Source organism: Cydia pomonella, chromosome 10 (assembly GCF_033807575.1).
Source record: "Cydia pomonella isolate Wapato2018A chromosome 10, ilCydPomo1, whole genome shotgun sequence".
NCBI lineage: Eukaryota > Metazoa > Arthropoda > Insecta > Lepidoptera > Tortricidae > Cydia > Cydia pomonella.
Genome location: NC_084712.1, coordinates 1,574,811 through 1,591,537, shown reverse-complemented (window position 1 = coordinate 1,591,537; position 16,727 = coordinate 1,574,811). Strand labels below are relative to the sequence as shown.

The 16,727-nt window shown below is 40.6% G+C and overlaps 2 protein-coding genes across 4 annotated transcripts in view; both read left to right on the top strand.

The window, feature by feature from the left end:
• Nucleotides 1–119: 119 nt before the first annotated feature.
• On the top strand, nt 120–2,656 carry LOC133521808 (baculoviral IAP repeat-containing protein 5). Its single transcript, XM_061856878.1, has 2 exons — nt 120–490; nt 592–2,656. Exons 1-2 carry the CDS (start codon nt 194–196, stop codon nt 715–717), a joined length of 423 nt encoding a protein of 140 aa, XP_061712862.1. The 5' UTR covers nt 120–193; the 3' UTR covers nt 718–2,656.
• A 1,125-nt stretch (nt 2,657–3,781) lies between these two features.
• The window catches only part of LOC133521813 (cilia- and flagella-associated protein 52), a 355,058-nt gene continuing 342,112 nt past the window's right edge, over nt 3,782–16,727 (top strand). For all 3 annotated transcript variants that reach the window (XR_009799942.1, XM_061856886.1, XM_061856884.1), the window contains exons 1-12: nt 3,782–4,064; nt 4,702–4,838; nt 7,670–7,795; nt 8,347–8,551; nt 9,006–9,141; nt 9,592–9,740; nt 10,716–10,861; nt 11,672–11,865; nt 14,110–14,258; nt 15,165–15,310; nt 15,452–15,603; nt 16,154–16,298. Coding sequence is in view for 2 of the 3 variants with exons in the window: in XM_061856886.1 (XP_061712870.1) it covers nt 4,019–4,064; nt 4,702–4,838; nt 7,670–7,795; nt 8,347–8,551; nt 9,006–9,141; nt 9,592–9,740; nt 10,716–10,861; nt 11,672–11,865; nt 14,110–14,258; nt 15,165–15,310; nt 15,452–15,603; nt 16,154–16,298 (1,731 nt within the window). In the remaining variant the exon portion in view is untranslated. The remainder of the gene's footprint in view (nt 4,065–4,701; nt 4,839–7,669; nt 7,796–8,346; nt 8,552–9,005; nt 9,142–9,591; nt 9,741–10,715; nt 10,862–11,671; nt 11,866–14,109; nt 14,259–15,164; nt 15,311–15,451; nt 15,604–16,153; nt 16,299–16,727) is intronic.

The following is a 16,727-nucleotide window of genomic DNA, read 5'->3' as shown; positions in this document are numbered from 1 at the left end:
AAAATATTGTATTTTATTCATTTTCCTTGTAGTTGTAGATATATTAGTTTCTCATAATACGAAAATACACTTGTCAATCATAGACAATATTTTATATGAAGGCAATTTTTTGGTGTTTGACAACTATGTTTAAATCAAAAAATTTCAACTGCCGAAAACAATCAAACTCGCCTTATCTTCTGAATTTGCTAAAATGAAAACAAACGAAATACGCGTAGAAAGTAGATCTCTATTCTCAGTTGATGAAAGAGTGAAAACTTTTAAAAACTGGCCATTTAACGATACAAACAGATGCAACGTCCGAAACATGGCTGAAGCTGGTTTTTATTCGGTTGCTACGGGAGACGACGATGCTGACGCCGCCAAGTGTTTTCTTTGCGGCAAGGAGCTGGATGGTTGGGAGCCAAACGATGACCCTTGGTCGGAGCACAAAAGCCATGCACCAAAGTGCGCATTTGCACAGCTTGGAAAGAAAGAGGACGAACTTTTGGTAAGTGAACAAGTTAAATGAGTCAATTTTAAGCCAGTTGCAAGATTTTTAAGAAGTTGATCGTATTCTGAGAGTAATACACAATTTTATGATTGTTGCAGTGTTCGGAATTCCTTTCAGTGGTGAAACAGTACATGACCAATGAGCTGAATCAACAAGCTGAAGCTGTCAAATCACAACTTGACAATACGGCCAAAACAGTACGGAGAACTTGCTTGAAACTGTAATCCAGTCACATATGAACTAGCTATCAAGGGACTGAAGATAACCATACAAAATATAAGACATTAATTAAGTTTTCAACATGCTACGTTTTATTTCAAGGCTAGGTCAGTTTGTGTGAAAAAATATGACTTTTCATTTGCTTCTGTCTAGGATTACGTTGTTTCTGTCTGCATTTAAATTATTACTACAGCAATTTATTTGATTTTTGTAAAGTTTTAGACATTAAAACTACAGGTATGAGACAATCTAGATCAGTGTTTCCCAAAGTTGACTGGGCTCCGATCAACCTAACAAAAACTGCCAAATTTGAAACCCACCTTTTGGATGTCTTAAATTAAATAAGGATCATGAAATATTATTAGTAGTGCCTGTTACACGGTGAGCATGTCTTCTTATGTTTCTTGGGAATGGCTGGTCTAGCTAGTTACCCCCTTATTCATAAAAGTCTACTAAAGTTGACAAGCTGCTAATAATCGTTTGTCCCTTTCCATCATACCAATGTCGGAAAGGGACAAACGAATATTAGCGGCTTGTCAACTTTATTAGATGTTTGTGAATAAGGGGGTTTGTCACTAGACTTATCAGGTGTGATCGCTCAACCCTTGTTTTTTTTTAGCAAATTCTGGATATTTTGGCACTGTTGCATTATATTTAGCATAAGAAGGCATGCCAAATGTATGACAGATCCATGGTTGCCTAGCCAGGGCTTTATTTTTAACTGACTTCAATTTCATAGGAGGAGGTTCTGTAGTACATACTCATACTATTTATTGCATTCATGTACAACATACAAAATAATATATATATGAAACATGAACCCTGTCAGGGTGTAGCAAATTAGTTATTTATATATATCTTAATAATAATACATGCAGTTTTAAATATTTCAAAATAACAATAACAAGGAATGGAATCAAATGAACATAACCCAAAGGAAACTCTAATTATATCTATAATCTACTCCTAAAATAATATATTCGTAATCAGTTGTGGCTATTTTTTTTTATATAGAATTTGATTGATAGTATAGATTGTGTCATTCATGGAGATGTGTGCCTTGACTCGAAATGTTATTTTATTAAAGGTTAAATTGGCACGTTGCATGTACCTAAAATTTGCACATGCAGGTTGAGCACGTGAAACTTTTGTTTATTTTTAAGCCCTTTAAACCGTGTTCTTGCAAATAAAGATTTTTATGATTTATGGACAAATCCGCTTGTGGATGACACAAACTATATTAGAATAAGTTTTGGTAGGTCAAAAGTCTACACCTTGACATTGGCAAAATCCACCTTACTAAAATTGGCGAGGAGTAAAAGCCATTAAGGAAAAAAAAAGTATTGGCAGGAGAGTTGAGGTGACATAGAATAACAAGAATTCTGATTTAAGAAAACTGTGTAAATAAATTGAGTTATTTAAGTACATGATATTAAAAAAAAAGTACATGATAAGGGCTAAATATCATGAAAAAATCTTATGGTAAATTTAGTAATTACCTGCTTAACTTGTTACCTGATATATAAAATCCTGCTGTTGGCACAGGACATATTCATGTATGTGTGACTTAACACATTCACTGCCGGGAACCCACCTGGTGGGCGCTCGTGAACTTTGTTCAGATGCCGGACAACCCGCTGGGCGGGTTGTTTTGTACGCAGCTATAGACCACCGGTTTCTGGGGTAGTGCGCCGTTTTTTGTCTGGCAGTGAATGTGTTAAATTGGTGTATTCCCATCTGTGCCTGCCTCTTCTATGGCGGTGGTCACATGGAGCGGGGACAGATGGGTATACACCCTTAAATTCTATCAAATATAAGCGGTGTGATTGATACCTATACAAACAATTGTATTTAAAATATAAGATGAATGAACTGTAATTTTGTAGTAACTAATAGTGAATAATGAATGATTTCATATAAATAAATTTCATTACAACTTTGAAACTATTGCTTCTTTAAGAATATTGGCATTTTGGGCTGCATTCTTACATTTCTTACTGACTTTATATCCAGTCAATGGCGGTGAAAAGGTTAAGTAATGGCTCAACAGTCTCAACACCAAAATCAATACTTATTACTTAGAAAAGAGACCTAAGGTAACTTTGTAAAGAAGGACGTAACTATCGAAAATGACTACTAGGGCCGTCCAGTAAACTCAAAATAACTTGCTGGCTACAAAAATGTGCTACACAGTGAATGACTGTTTTTAGGGTTCCGTACCCAAATGGTATAACAGAATGTTAGAAATACGGATTTCTAAGACTCCGCTGTCCGTCCGTCTGTCACTAGGCTGTATCTGATGAACCGTGATAGACAATTGAAATTCTGTTGCCGCTATATCAACAAATAGGTACTAATTCCTCTATCATAAAAATAAAAGTATAAAATAATGGGCTCCCATATAACAAACGTTTTTATTGCCGTTTTTTAGGGTTCCGTAGTCAACTAGGAACCCTTATAGTTTCGCCATGTCCGTCTGTCTGTCCGAGGCTTTGCTCCGTGGTCGTTTGTGCTAGAAAGCTGAAATTTGGCATGGATATATAAATCAATAAAGCCGACAAAGTCGTACAATAAAATCTAATTTTTTTTTTTACGGTACCTCCCCTTCACGTAAAGTGGGGGTGAACATTTTTTTTTGCTTCAACCCTACAGTGTGGGATATCGTTGGAAAGGTCTTTCAAAACTAATAGGGTCTTCAACAAACACTTCTTGATAAAGTGAAAATATTCGGAGATAATTGCTCCGAAAAAAAAAAATGTGTCCCCCCCCTCTAACTTTTGAACCATAATCCAAAAAATATGAAAAAAATCTTGGACGTAGAGCTTGAGAAAGACTTTAAACGAAAACTATAGCGGATATGACCAGTTTAGCTGTTTTTGAGTTATCGCAAAAAGTTTCCCCTTCATAGTAAAAAGACGTACACCCACAGTTCATCCCTTGGTTAACAATCTACCATACTTTAAGCTCCAGTTTAGCTTATTGTGACGGAAGAGTAACTATACGGAACCCTACTCTGAGCATGGCCCGACATGCTCTTGACCGGTTTTATAGATAATTGTGTGGAACCCTACGTGCGCGAGTCCGACTTGCATTTGGCCGGTATTTTACTAATTGGAACCATAAACCACATGCCGTAAGAACAACAACCTACTTGTTACATCTATATACAAACTGTAACCTAGCAACCGGCAAAAAAATAAACAGTGTCAATTTGGCAGAAAGCATTGTTTTTCTGATCGTTAAACTTTAGTTATTACATTTTTTATTTTATTTAGTACACGATCTAGTGAATTAATTTAGTTAACAATGGATGTAAAGAATTTGGAGACATATGCCATAATCGGGTTTGATGGTAAGATATATTTAATTTTATTTCTAAAATAGTTTTTATTCGGGTTAGGTGGATAGGTCCTGTACCTTATTTAATAATACATATATTATATCTCCATGAAATGAGCACAATGCCAAAATATTAAAGAAAAAAAACTGATAAGACGGAATTTAATTTTTGATAGTGTTAACAGTATTTTTGAGACAGAATAATAAGCAACTCCTGCAGGTGTTTGTTTAATCCACGTAAGGGACACTGGAAAGGGGAAAATCAGAAAGGGAGGGAACAGCACTATGACTACTACAGTCTACGTGATTGTATACAATCTCATAAGGTCAGGTGGGCTAAGAGAAACACCGGGGCAAGATAAACACTTCTAGGGAATCTGAATTCCTTCGAACCACACTGTTGATGCTAAGTGTTAAGTACCTACAGATCTTATAGGGATATGTATGCATTCTTACTGCAAAGTTAGCGTGGTCGGAATCTACTGTTTCTTTTGCACCACCTAACCCTATGGCCCCCTGCTTTATGCGGACACTAAAACGTCCCCTTGACGTCCACATTAAAGTATAAAGGCGCCCAAACCTACACTCGCCAATGCAATTAAAAATTTCTTCAAAAATGTCGAGACAAATAAATGACACAATTTCATCAGGTTCCGCGATCCGCGGCCTGAAAGTACATCCCGACGGCGACCATGTGATATACCCGATGGGCAACAAGGTCTGCATCCAGCACTGGACCAGCAAGCAGATGTGGTTCCTGAGCGGACACACCAACAGCGTGTCGGCGGTTAGTTTTGATAAGGTGACTGTGGGCAAGACCGGCATACTTTATTAATTTTTTACATTGGAGTATTCTAGTTCCGTTAATTATTCACTTACGTGACCGCTTGTAATCACATACGATGAAGAATTTCATATATAATAGTAAGGCTATAGTGACAGATCATTATAATCATAAATTAAGCAAAAACAATAGTATTTTTAAAAATTCGGCGAGTAGACGGACTTCCCGTGTAGTTTAAGGTAAGTCCGTCTAGTAACGATATCAGCCATACTATGGGTACTTATGTGTTCGTATTCGAATCCTTACAAAGAACGAAACAAGACAATGAAAAGTGTACTCTAAACTTGTTAATATAGGGTTTAGATTCGAAATAAACACAATTTTTCTTATTAAAAGGTAAGTCCGGCATATATTACGTAAATGGGGTGGTAAACCTTTTTTGGAAAATAATTATACGTACTTATTTTTTGGACTTCTCAAATAAAATACTAATAGTCGTGTTAAATTTACTCGTTGTTTTAAATTTACGGAGATCAAAGAGGGTTACATAAATAAACTCATAGTAGTAGCAATTTTAAACTTCGAACACCGTTTAAGTTTAAATCAAATAGTGATTGGCAAATCAAACTCCAGAACACAAGTAGGTACCCTACATACGTAAATTTTCAGGATAAGTAAGGCGAAGAACCCACGTCACATAGCGGCGTGGCACGTGCGGTATAGCGTTGGCGTGGCGCGTAACCTTGTATCACGGTGTAGGCAAAACGCCTAAACTACGATAAGTACAATAAATGATCCGAAATAAAAAATACGTACGGACTGATATGGCTGCAATGATTTTAATCTTCAAAACTGTCAAGAAAACATGACTGTACAACCGTATTCTAAAATTAAAGAGGAGTAAAAAGGGTAATAATATGTGTCATAGGTATAATAATATAACATATGAAGGCGATGATCATCCGAATCCCGGTAGGGGCATTTGCTTGTATAATCTACACAGATATTTGTTCCTCCAGTCATGTTTGTTTTTTATGTATTTATCTATATAAGTTTATATATGTCGTCGCCTAGCACCAATAGTAAAAGCTAAGCTATGCTTAGTTTGCGGCCATTATTTATTTACTTAATAGGTATTTTCTTATTTGTATTTTCGGTTACATAGTGCTGAGGATGAAGAACACATTTCTTTAGTAGTATCGAAATTAAAATTGTTAATAAACACAAAACACAAACATCATGCGCAATGTTGTAAAGATGCGTATCTGTAGTAACCTTATAAAATCGTAATAAAAAATATTGAAGCCATTTAACAGTTGGTAACCTCTGATTCAAGGAAAGTCCGGCATATGACGGACTTGCCTGGTGCATAGTAGACGGACTTTCCAACTTAGCAAAATTTTAATGTGATGAATGATGGAACGTATAATTACCAAACTAAGCCAATATCTGATAATTTAAACATATAATAAAGATTGCCGGGTCTTATATTACTTACGTAGTCAATTTTGTCACAAACTATTTTTAACAATTTTATTTGCAGAGACTGTCGCACTATCACTTCGAGTTCCATACACGTAATGTCTTGTTTACGCGGATTGCTCTGAAGTTCGTTGTCACAGCGCCATCTGTTTTAGAGTGAGGGAACTAGCGCGAAAAACTGACTTATAAACTCGACGCCAAAGCGGCAAACTCTTTCTAATTCAAAAGTTATAATGTGTTGACGGACTTGCCTTGTAGACGGTCTTGCCCACAGTGACCTTATGTACCTAGTTAATAAAGGGACAGTAGCACATCTACTCGATTGGTAGAAGAGCCGACTGTAAAATTTCGTACCAACTTAATACCGCGATGAAATGCACAATAGTTTCCCATAAAAGTGTTGCTAAGTCCGAATTTGAAAGTCTGCCACGGTCTCACTGTGAAACTTGCCGAAAGTACATAAAATAAGGCCACTTCCGGTGCGAAATAGGGGAGCTGATTTAACCTACCTGATAACAAAATAATAGTTACGGCAACAGTTAGAAATTTACTGATAGGTCACAGACAAGCGAAGTCCGTCAGTATTTTTTTGCTGGAAGTGTTTGGCAGACGCTCTCAAAGGATCATTGGGAACCCTAAATATACCCATCTGATGCATCTGATGGCTCCTCTACACGATGGCCCAGCGTAGCCAGTCCAAGGGACGCATTTATGCGTTAGAGGGAACAAGTGATATTGCTATCTCATTCCACCGCATAGCTGCGTCCCTTAGACTGGCCTACGATGGGCCATCGTGTAGTAGAGCCCTGATACCACCATGAAACCAATTCCAGTCGGTAGGTATGAACCCTCATTTCAGGAATATATGTCTGCCAAAGTGCCAAGGCTTTACCTGCCGAAACATCTTGACAGACGAGATTATGTAAACAGGGTCACCATCGGTACCCTTTTGCAGTCAACTCTTCTACCAGATGGGCAATATGTGCGTCCAGCACCGGTCCAGCAAGCAGATGTAGTTCCTAAACGGTCACACTAACAGCGTGTCAGCGCTTACGTAGTCACAGTTCTTCGACAGTTGTTCGATCAGCGGAAATCAGCGATGAGCCAAGATAGTGATTTTATTTTTATGAATTTGATTAGGTACATTTGTGACGGTTGTTGTTGGCGCTTACGTCGCGTATAGCACTGCATTAGTAATGGAGCGCCGTTGATAATAACGTAAGCGTAGACCGCTATTAGGTACCTATCTTCACTTCACTACATCTACATCCTTACCTGTGGAAGATCAAATTTTGATACTTACTCCCTATAATAGCAACACTGTATTTTTTTTTATTATGTACGTTGAACAGGTGGGCGTGTCCAGCGGAGGGCGATACGTTGGCTCGGGTCAGATCAACCATGTAGGATTCAAGGCAGCAGCCAAGCTGTGGGATTTTAAGAAGAAGATGTTACTCGGGAGCCATGAGCTGCATAAGGTACGCCGAAATGCTCACTATACCTTGGTGAAAAGAATAGAACAGAAAAGTTTATTTTAGGTGTAGGTATACGTAGTATAAACAAAGTCACGTATTCAAAATCAAATGTTAAATAATTTTTTGGCAAAAATTTCATTTTTGGTACAAAACGTACAAACGTTGTTTTATCACAGAGTTCCTATGTCCACCTCTTGTCTCCATCATCAGATCAGCTTGATGGTACCATAATATTGCATTATCACCCGACTTATATATGTATGCAAATTTTCAGCTCAATCGGAAACCGGGAAGTGGATCAAATTTAACTTGCAAGATTTGATTACAAACAGACAACGGTCAGGTGAAAGTAAATAAAAGCTTGTAAAAAGTAAAATCTACCTACTTATTTATTCCTACAAAAAATTTATGGAAAGAAAAAGCACCCTTATAAATAATTTACAGGATACCTAAACTTATCAATCTTTGAAAATTGAGCATATGTCGTAATTTACAAGTGCAGCAACTAGCAACCTATAATTTCCTGTCATTAAAATCTTCAAATCATTTCTCAGGTCCGCGTGGAAGCGCTAATGTTCTCATCGGACGAGCGCTACATGATCTCGCTGGGCGGCCGCGACGACGGCTGCGTGGTGCTGTGGGACTGCGCCGCGGGCGCGGCGACCGGCACGGCGCCCGCGGCGCGGCTGACCACCGGCGACGCGGTCACACTCACCGCGCTCTCCTGCCGGCCTAACTCGTTCATTACTGGCGGAGACTGTGAGCATACATTCATCTAACTTTTCATCCAGAAGTCCAGCTATCTCAGCAATCTACCTCGTCATCCGTTGATCCGGCTCTCCGTCCATCATTCGTTGGCCCCATCCAGCAAACCGGCTCTTTATCCAACAATCAATCTTCCGACCCAACATTCCAGCTTTGTATCTCGTAAACTAGCCCTACATCCAACAATCTGTAAGACTGATTCATTGATGTCTCTCTACAAGCTCTCGGGGGTATACCGACGGCTGCGTGGTGCTGTGGAACTGCGACGCGGGCGCGGCGACAGGCACAGCGTCCGCGGCGCGGCTGACCACCGGCGACGTGACGTGATTGTGCATGAGTGCAAAGTGTATCTTGTGTATATCTTTCAAATTTCGATCCCTCGGCTGCCGCGATATCTGCGTGTTTTTGTGGGACTGCACGTTTCTGATAATAGATAACCTGTTTACAGCGAACCTCCGCGTCTGGAACATCCGCGCGCAGAGCAAGGCGCTGGACGTGGTGGACGTGGCGCTCGGCAAGCTGCGCAGGAGCGTGCGCTGCATCGCCGTCAGCCGCGACGACTCGTACGGGATCGCGGGGACCACGTGAGTCCATCCATCCATCCCGTCATCCATCCATTTATCCTTCAGGATGCGTTGCACCGCCGTCTACCGCGACGACTCGTACGGCATAGCTAGGATCCGTCTATTTATCCACCAGAAGCGTGCGCAGTATCGCCGTCAGTGGCGATGACTCGTATGACATTGTAGGAACCACGTGAGTCTCTTCATCCATCCATCCATCAATTTATCCTTCAGGGCTCAGGGTGCGCTGCATCACCGTCAGCAGTGACGACTCATATGGCAACGCGGGGACTACGTGAGTCCTTCTAGACTTCTAGCCATCAATACATCCATCCATCTATCTATCCAACCATCCATCCATCCATCCATCCGGCCGTCCTATCCACCCATCAATCCAAGGTGTGTTAATTTTGTATTGTAAATGGGGCGCTTGGCACTGAAAGTAAAATATATTTTTTTTATATTTCTCAGGACGGGAGACATGGTGAAGTTCTCCATCAACTACCCTTCCGACCCAAACGCAGACGTGGCGGCCTGCAAGCCAGCACTTATCGGGTGCCTCGCTAAATGTGGACCTTGGAAGAAAGGGAAGCGACCGGAGTCTCAGTGCTACAGCCAAGGTGAATTCAACTTTAATACGCTTTACTATAAGGTCTCCAATCGTCTATCTTTGTGTGTAGCCGGCTCTTATAGTGTCTCGATAAAAATGTGGAACTTGGAAGAAAGGGAAGCGACCGGCGGCTCAGTGTTCCAGCCAAGGTAAATCCAACTCTAGTATACTTTACTATAAGGTTGTCAATCGACTATGCTTGAGTCTAGCCGACAAAATTTTTAGTCCAAATTCTCGATATACGGTACCTATGTTACCCATTGTAGGTATTTACTAACTTTTCTAATTATATGTTGTTATTTGATGCAATATCATCAGCAAACCTAACAAACACTACTCTCTTTCCATTTATATTATTGCCTTGCTCTTTTACGAAAACCAAAACCTTCAGAATAGGGTTGTTTCCAATTTTTTGAAACGCTTGTATTACGTTCTATATTAAATAAAAGTTGCCCTAAAATTCAACTTTTATACTAAAAACGGCGTTAAATATGTTAAATTAACAAAATATATTTTGTCATATGCTTTCGCGCCCAAAACGCTCTTTGAAAATTGTGTGACGTCACAGTTTACGGTTTGACACATAACATACACACGTAGAAGATACAAACTGTCAACTGACATTTGTCATTTGTTGTTTATCGCCTAACTGTCAACAGTGTCAATCCGAGAGTTTGGTCACGTGACGTGTGCAAAAATATATTTTAAATTCAATATTTACAAAAATATGGTCATTACAGGTCCCTTAAAAGTAGTTTAACATGTTCTTATAATCCAAAAGAATTTATTGGGATACAATTCTGCCCTAAGATTTGTACATGGAAACAACCCTATTGTAGCTTAAATTACCTAACACGTTAAATATGAGTGGCAATAATGAACATCCCTGTCTTACCCCCTGTTATTTAGCCATAAACATTGTTTAAGGGAATTTCATTTCCCTAGCGCCAGTTAATATTTATTTCTTTAATTTCTTAACGAGCAGGAGTCGAAGCAATCCTCATAATGTCGGACGGCTGCTTAATTGTCGGTGCTGGAGACGGTACCATAGATATCCTAGACGAGATCAACTGGAAGGGGGAGTTCCCTAGGGGCAGGCTGCTAGACCCCAACATGCCGTACTTTAAAGCGGTGAGTCCGTCCTAACAATACTGAATTACTGCACAGTAGTATTTTTCTACTCGTCGAACGTAATGGTTGAATTAAAATTAATTTATACCAAAAACTATAATTGCGTACTTTTCCTGTATGGGCTCCCAACTCAACTATTAGATTCATTTCGATACGCTAAACTAAACTATAAAAAAAAATACCAATCACGTAGCGCCGCGCTTCCATGGAAAAGACTAAACGGGCGCGGGATCGCGCGTTTAAGTCTACATTTTTGTCTACTGAGATACTTACCAGTTATTAATATATATAATTATTGAGGTTTTATAGTAAAAAAGGTATTATTTTAGATGGCTCGCAGAAAAAGTATTGTATACAATAGTGATATAAATAATATAATCAAGAATTTTAATCTCGTACCTTACTTAGGCAACTCAGCAAGCTTCGTTGCCTAAACACGGTACTCGACTGAAAAGCTCTCTATTATATAACGATTGTATAAAATACTATTTTCAAACGGGAAGGGTAGGGTGACATTTTATTTCATTCCATGCCATTGACGTTTCAGATTTCAGACTCCTTTTTTTAAAAATAACTTGAATCCCAATAGGACAAAATATCTTCTATAAGACCAAACGGTAAATAATCATTAGTTCTGCACACACAGGTTTTTTTTTTAATGCTACGTCGGTGGCAAACAACCATACGGCCCACCTGATGGTAATAACAGTTATATGTGCGTTGCCGACTCTAACACTCCGCACCCTCGTTGAGCTCTGGAAACCTCACCGGCAGGAGCACAACACTATTTAAAAACCTATCATCCCACAGCTCCGCTCCGCGAAGCTCCCCGGCTGCATCACCTCACTCGAGCTCATGGAGTCCCCCGCCCACCGCGCGGGCGCGCGCAGGCTGCTGGCGGCCACTCGTTCCAGCGAGATATACGCGCTCAGTGTGGACACGCTGGCGCCCGTGCTGTGCGTCACGTGTCACCGCTGTGCGATCAACGACATCGCCTTCCCAAGGTAACTTGTTTCATTCTGAATAAAAAAAATCGGCCAAGTGCGAGTCGGACTAGCACAGGAAGGGTTCCACGTTCCGTACCATTATCTATAAAAACGGTCACCCATCCAAGCACTGACCCCGCCCGACGTTGCTTAACTTCGGTGATTGGATGAGCACCTCGAGATTGGAAAGGAATATTTATTTTATTCTGTTTTTAGTATTTGTTGTTATAGCGGCAATAGAAATACATAATCTGTAGAAATTTCAACTGGCTAACGATCACAGTTCATGAGATACAGCCTGGTGAGAGACGAACGGACGGACGGACAGTGGAGTCTCAGTAATAGGGTCCCGTTTGACCCTTTGGGTACGGAACCCTAAAAACAACGGGTTGCACTCCGGGAGTGCCGGCAGAAGTGAAAACTGGAATATTAACGTTGTGCATTTTTGATATTTTGGAATGGTCAGGGAATAATTTTTGCACGAATAGGGTTGTTTCAAATTTTTTGAAACGCTCGTATTACGTTCTATATTAAATAATAGTTGCCCTAAAATTCAACTTTTATACTAAAAACGGCTTTAAATATGTTAAATTAACAAAATATATTTTGACAGATGCTTTCGCGCCCAAAACGCTCTTTGAAAATTATGTGACGTCACAGTTTACGGTTTGACACATAACTACATACGCACGTAGAAGATACGAACTGTCAACTGACATTTGTCATTTGTTGTTTATCGCCTAACTGTCAACAGTGTCAATCCGAGAGTTGTGACGTCATCAGAATCTTCAATGACGTTTCGAGTTTGGTCACGTGATGTGTGCCAAAAGATATTTTAAATTCAATATTTACAAAAATATGGTCATTACACTCATTACAAGTCCCCTAAAAGTAGTTTAACATGTTCTTATAATCCAAAAGAATTTATTAGGATACAATTCTGCCCTAAGATTTCTAGATGGAAACAACCCTATTGCTTTAATTATCAGTATAAAAGTACTATCATTTATGTGGTAAAATACAATATTCATTTATTGCGCTATCGTACACAAACATGACAATTTATATTACATTAAAAATTTTACACTTCAAAATCCGTCTTACGAATTTTCAATCTGACGAATCTATCGGTCTCGTGACCTGTCGCGAGTTTAACATTTTTTCCCCATCACAAAAAGTGCACAGTGCCGCTAAAGAAGTTTTCAATTCAACAAGTGCCTAGGTATCCTACGGCACGCGACAGCGAAACTACGCGAAGCGGGCAAGAGGCAGATAAAATGATCTGAACGGTGTTGTGTTCCTATCATATTGAAACATTTACCTCGTTTAAGTACTGCTGCTACTGCTATTCTGTGCTATAATCTTCTGCCAGCGAATCGCGTCAAATATGAAATCCTCTAAAGTCAATATGATAGGAACACAACACCGTTCAGATCATTTTATCTGCCTCTTGCCCGCTTCGCGTAGTTTCGCTGTCGCGTGCCGTTGGATAACTATTAGGCACTTGTTGAATTGAAAACTTCTTTAGCGGCACTGTGCACTTTTTGTGATGGGGAAAAAATGTTAAACTCGCGACAGGTGATAATGATAATGAAATTTCAAATTTTCAGTAAACAAATCGTCTTTTACACAACGATCCCTCATTTGCCTCCCGATTTCCAGTATTTGTTTCGTGTTGCAATGGAGCTCTAAAGGACAGAAGAATTCTAAATATTTAGCATAATTGAAAACGTTTTCATAATACCACCGTCTTATGAGCAAGCCGAATATGCCCTCGTGTTCCGTGTACCCAGACTCAGACATCACGTCCACGTCCTCATGGATGCCATTCTCAAGAACCTCAAACAGATCTTTAGTTAAAAAGGCCTCACTGTTGCCGAAACCTTTTTCAATCACGGAGGCAAAATTAGTAGCCATAGGTATAATTGCTTGTTCGTCGATGGTTTGTGATGGATTTCGTAAATCTCATGTGGATCAGTGGATGTACAACCTAATTTTCTAGCAAAAGTTATAGCTTTTTCTCTTGGTTCCATTATCCGAGGCCAATGGGAGATAGGTACGCGAACCACTCTGGGTGATCGCTCGTTTAAACATGCCTTTAGATATGCGTCACTTTAACATGGACGCCGCGCCGGGCGACCTGTGTGTTCGCTCGAGCGTCCACTCAGTAGCACTTTTACAGGGGTTACTGACAGTTTGATGTAGGACAAAAGATCCTAAGTACTGTCTTGTGTTGATGTATAACAGGTTCCATATTCGCAGGGGCATGTCAGGTGTGTTCGCGACGGCGGGCTCGGGGGACGTCCGCGTGTGGTGCCTCGAGACCTGTCAGGAGCTGCTCCGGATCTCAGTGCCTAACTTCACGTGCAGCTCTGTGCTGTTTAGTGGTGACGGCAAATCCATTGTCTCTGGTACGTTGTCCTTTATAATCAAATCATAAGAGACCCTTTCGTTCAAGCTGTTACTCATCATGGGTATTGTCCATGGCCTAGCCAACTTCAGATTCCCAACCTTCTCAGCGATCCCAGCTACGACTTCCTTGCAAGATGTCCTCAATATATTTTAAGGTAACACATCTAATGATAATATATATTTATATAATTCTTCTATTTCCGAACAGTCAAATTAAACCTTTCAGATGGACCGTTTTATTGCGGACTGAATGGCACGGTTAGTAAGTGACGTTTTAGACACTCGTTCTCTGGGCTCGTCTCTCGAAGCAGCGCAGCGTGTGGTGCCTCGAGACCTGGCAGGAGCTGATTATCTCTAGTACATTGTCCTTTGCTTTATAACTACTGTCTGTAAGAGCATGTTCTTCACAGGATTGGATTGAGACTCTTATAGAGCATTTTTGATGATGACACTTATAAATAATATATTTGAGTCACGGCCGTACCATTTTGGATACGGACGCCAGACCCAGATCAAGAGAAAAAGGGACGACCAATAGGATGCTGTAGAATTTTCTGCTTTGACCGGTCCGGTCCGGGACTCCCGTCTGTTACAGCTAAATGCCTAGTATAGTTACATTTGACGTCTACAATGTGTTGCTTTTGTTTTGATTGTTTCCAAAAGGGATTTTTCCAATTTAGTCTTTTAGAAGCACCTTTTGCTGTGGACTGAACGAAATATTTACCTACTATTTTCCGGCTACTCGCGCTAAGTCATCATTCCTAATCATTACTGAACGTCGTTCACACTATTTTTTTCCTACTATTTATCTGCAGCCCAACCAACATCTTTTGAGAGCTAAAATCTAACAATGCGATCTAATTATGTGGAAAACTTTGTCATTGAACCCTATAGTGTATGTTCAGGTTGGAACGACGGCACGATCCGCGCCTTCACCCCGCTCACGGGCCGGCTGATGTACGCCATATTCAACACCCACAACAAGGGCACGTCGGCGCTGGCGATGAACTCTAGCGGCAACACGCTCATCTCCGGCGGATGCGAGGGCCAGGTACTATTTCGTTACAAAGCTAGCTCTCTGCTTAGACGGACTCAAATTTTCTACTTTCCTCTTGGGAATCGTCAGTCAGTGTGCCACCAGTTCTAGCAGACGAAGTTGTGTAACGTGTGTGTAACGAACCATTTTCTCCAGGTCCGCGTATGGGACATAAAGCCAGAGAAGCAGATGTTGAAGAAAGTGCTCAAAGAACACAAGAGCCCAGTATCAGCCATCCAAGTGTCGCCCAACGATTGCGAGGCCGTCAGCGCTGGCACAGACGGCTCATGTATCATCTGGGACCTGATGTGAGTCAACATCCTCTCTAGTTGTTCATATGGCAACTTTAGCACAAGAGTCTCGTGTCCGCCATCCAAGTGTCGCCCAACGATTGCGAGGCCGTCAGCGCTGATACAGACGGCTTATATATCATCTGGGACCCGATGTGAGTCAACATCCTCTCTAGTTGTTCCTATGGCGTCCTTAGCACAAGAGTCCCGTGTCCGCCATCCAAGTGTCGTCGCCCAACGATTGCGAGGTCGTCAGCGCTGATACAGACGGCTTATATATCATCTGGGACCCGATGTGAGTCAACACCCTCTCTAGTTGTTCTCATGGCGTCCTTAACACAAGAGCCTTTAAAGCTGTTACAAACGGGCGTACCGGACCACAACCTAACTGCGCCCTTAACGGTCGTACGGCAGACCTTACACACGATCCAACGTGCGCCGGACCGCACCAAGGTCGCGATCCGGTGCGGCCGTCTGTTTTAATGTTTTATTTGGGCACAAACGGTACAATAATTCTTACAAATAGTAGCTATTAGTCGTTTATTAGCCTCCATTTCAACGTTCCCAGGTCGCTATCTCGTCGCCAAGTGATGTACGCGAGCACGCTGTTCATGTGCGTGTGCTTCGAGCCGCTGGGCTGCCAGCTGCTGACGGGCGGCACGGACCGCCGCGTCGCCTACTGGGAGGCGGGCAGCGGTAACCTGGCCAGAGAGGTACCGATACTACAGATTAGGTGTATTAATACTTCTTGACAAACACTTCATTGTCATCAAAACCCTGCCATTTTAAACAAATTATAGAAGCTACTTTCAACGCTTGATTAATATTTTATTTTATTATTCTCCCAAGAAAACTCATTAAAAAAGAGGTTTAAAAGAGAAAATGAAAATTTGAACGGTTCAAGCCCCTAGTTGATTATTTTAATGATTATTTAAGTACGTTACCAGTTTTTGAATATAAATATAGTTACATCGTAATCTTGAATGAAAAAGGAAGCATTTTACAAAATACGCTAGGAAAATAGGAATAAGGCCTCTTAAGTATATTTGCATGCAACAATGTATTTTAATTGGTATTTGTATACCTAGTTTCAAATTTGTATGCCTGTCGGCGAAACATAGAGCTAACACATATGTTTTGTA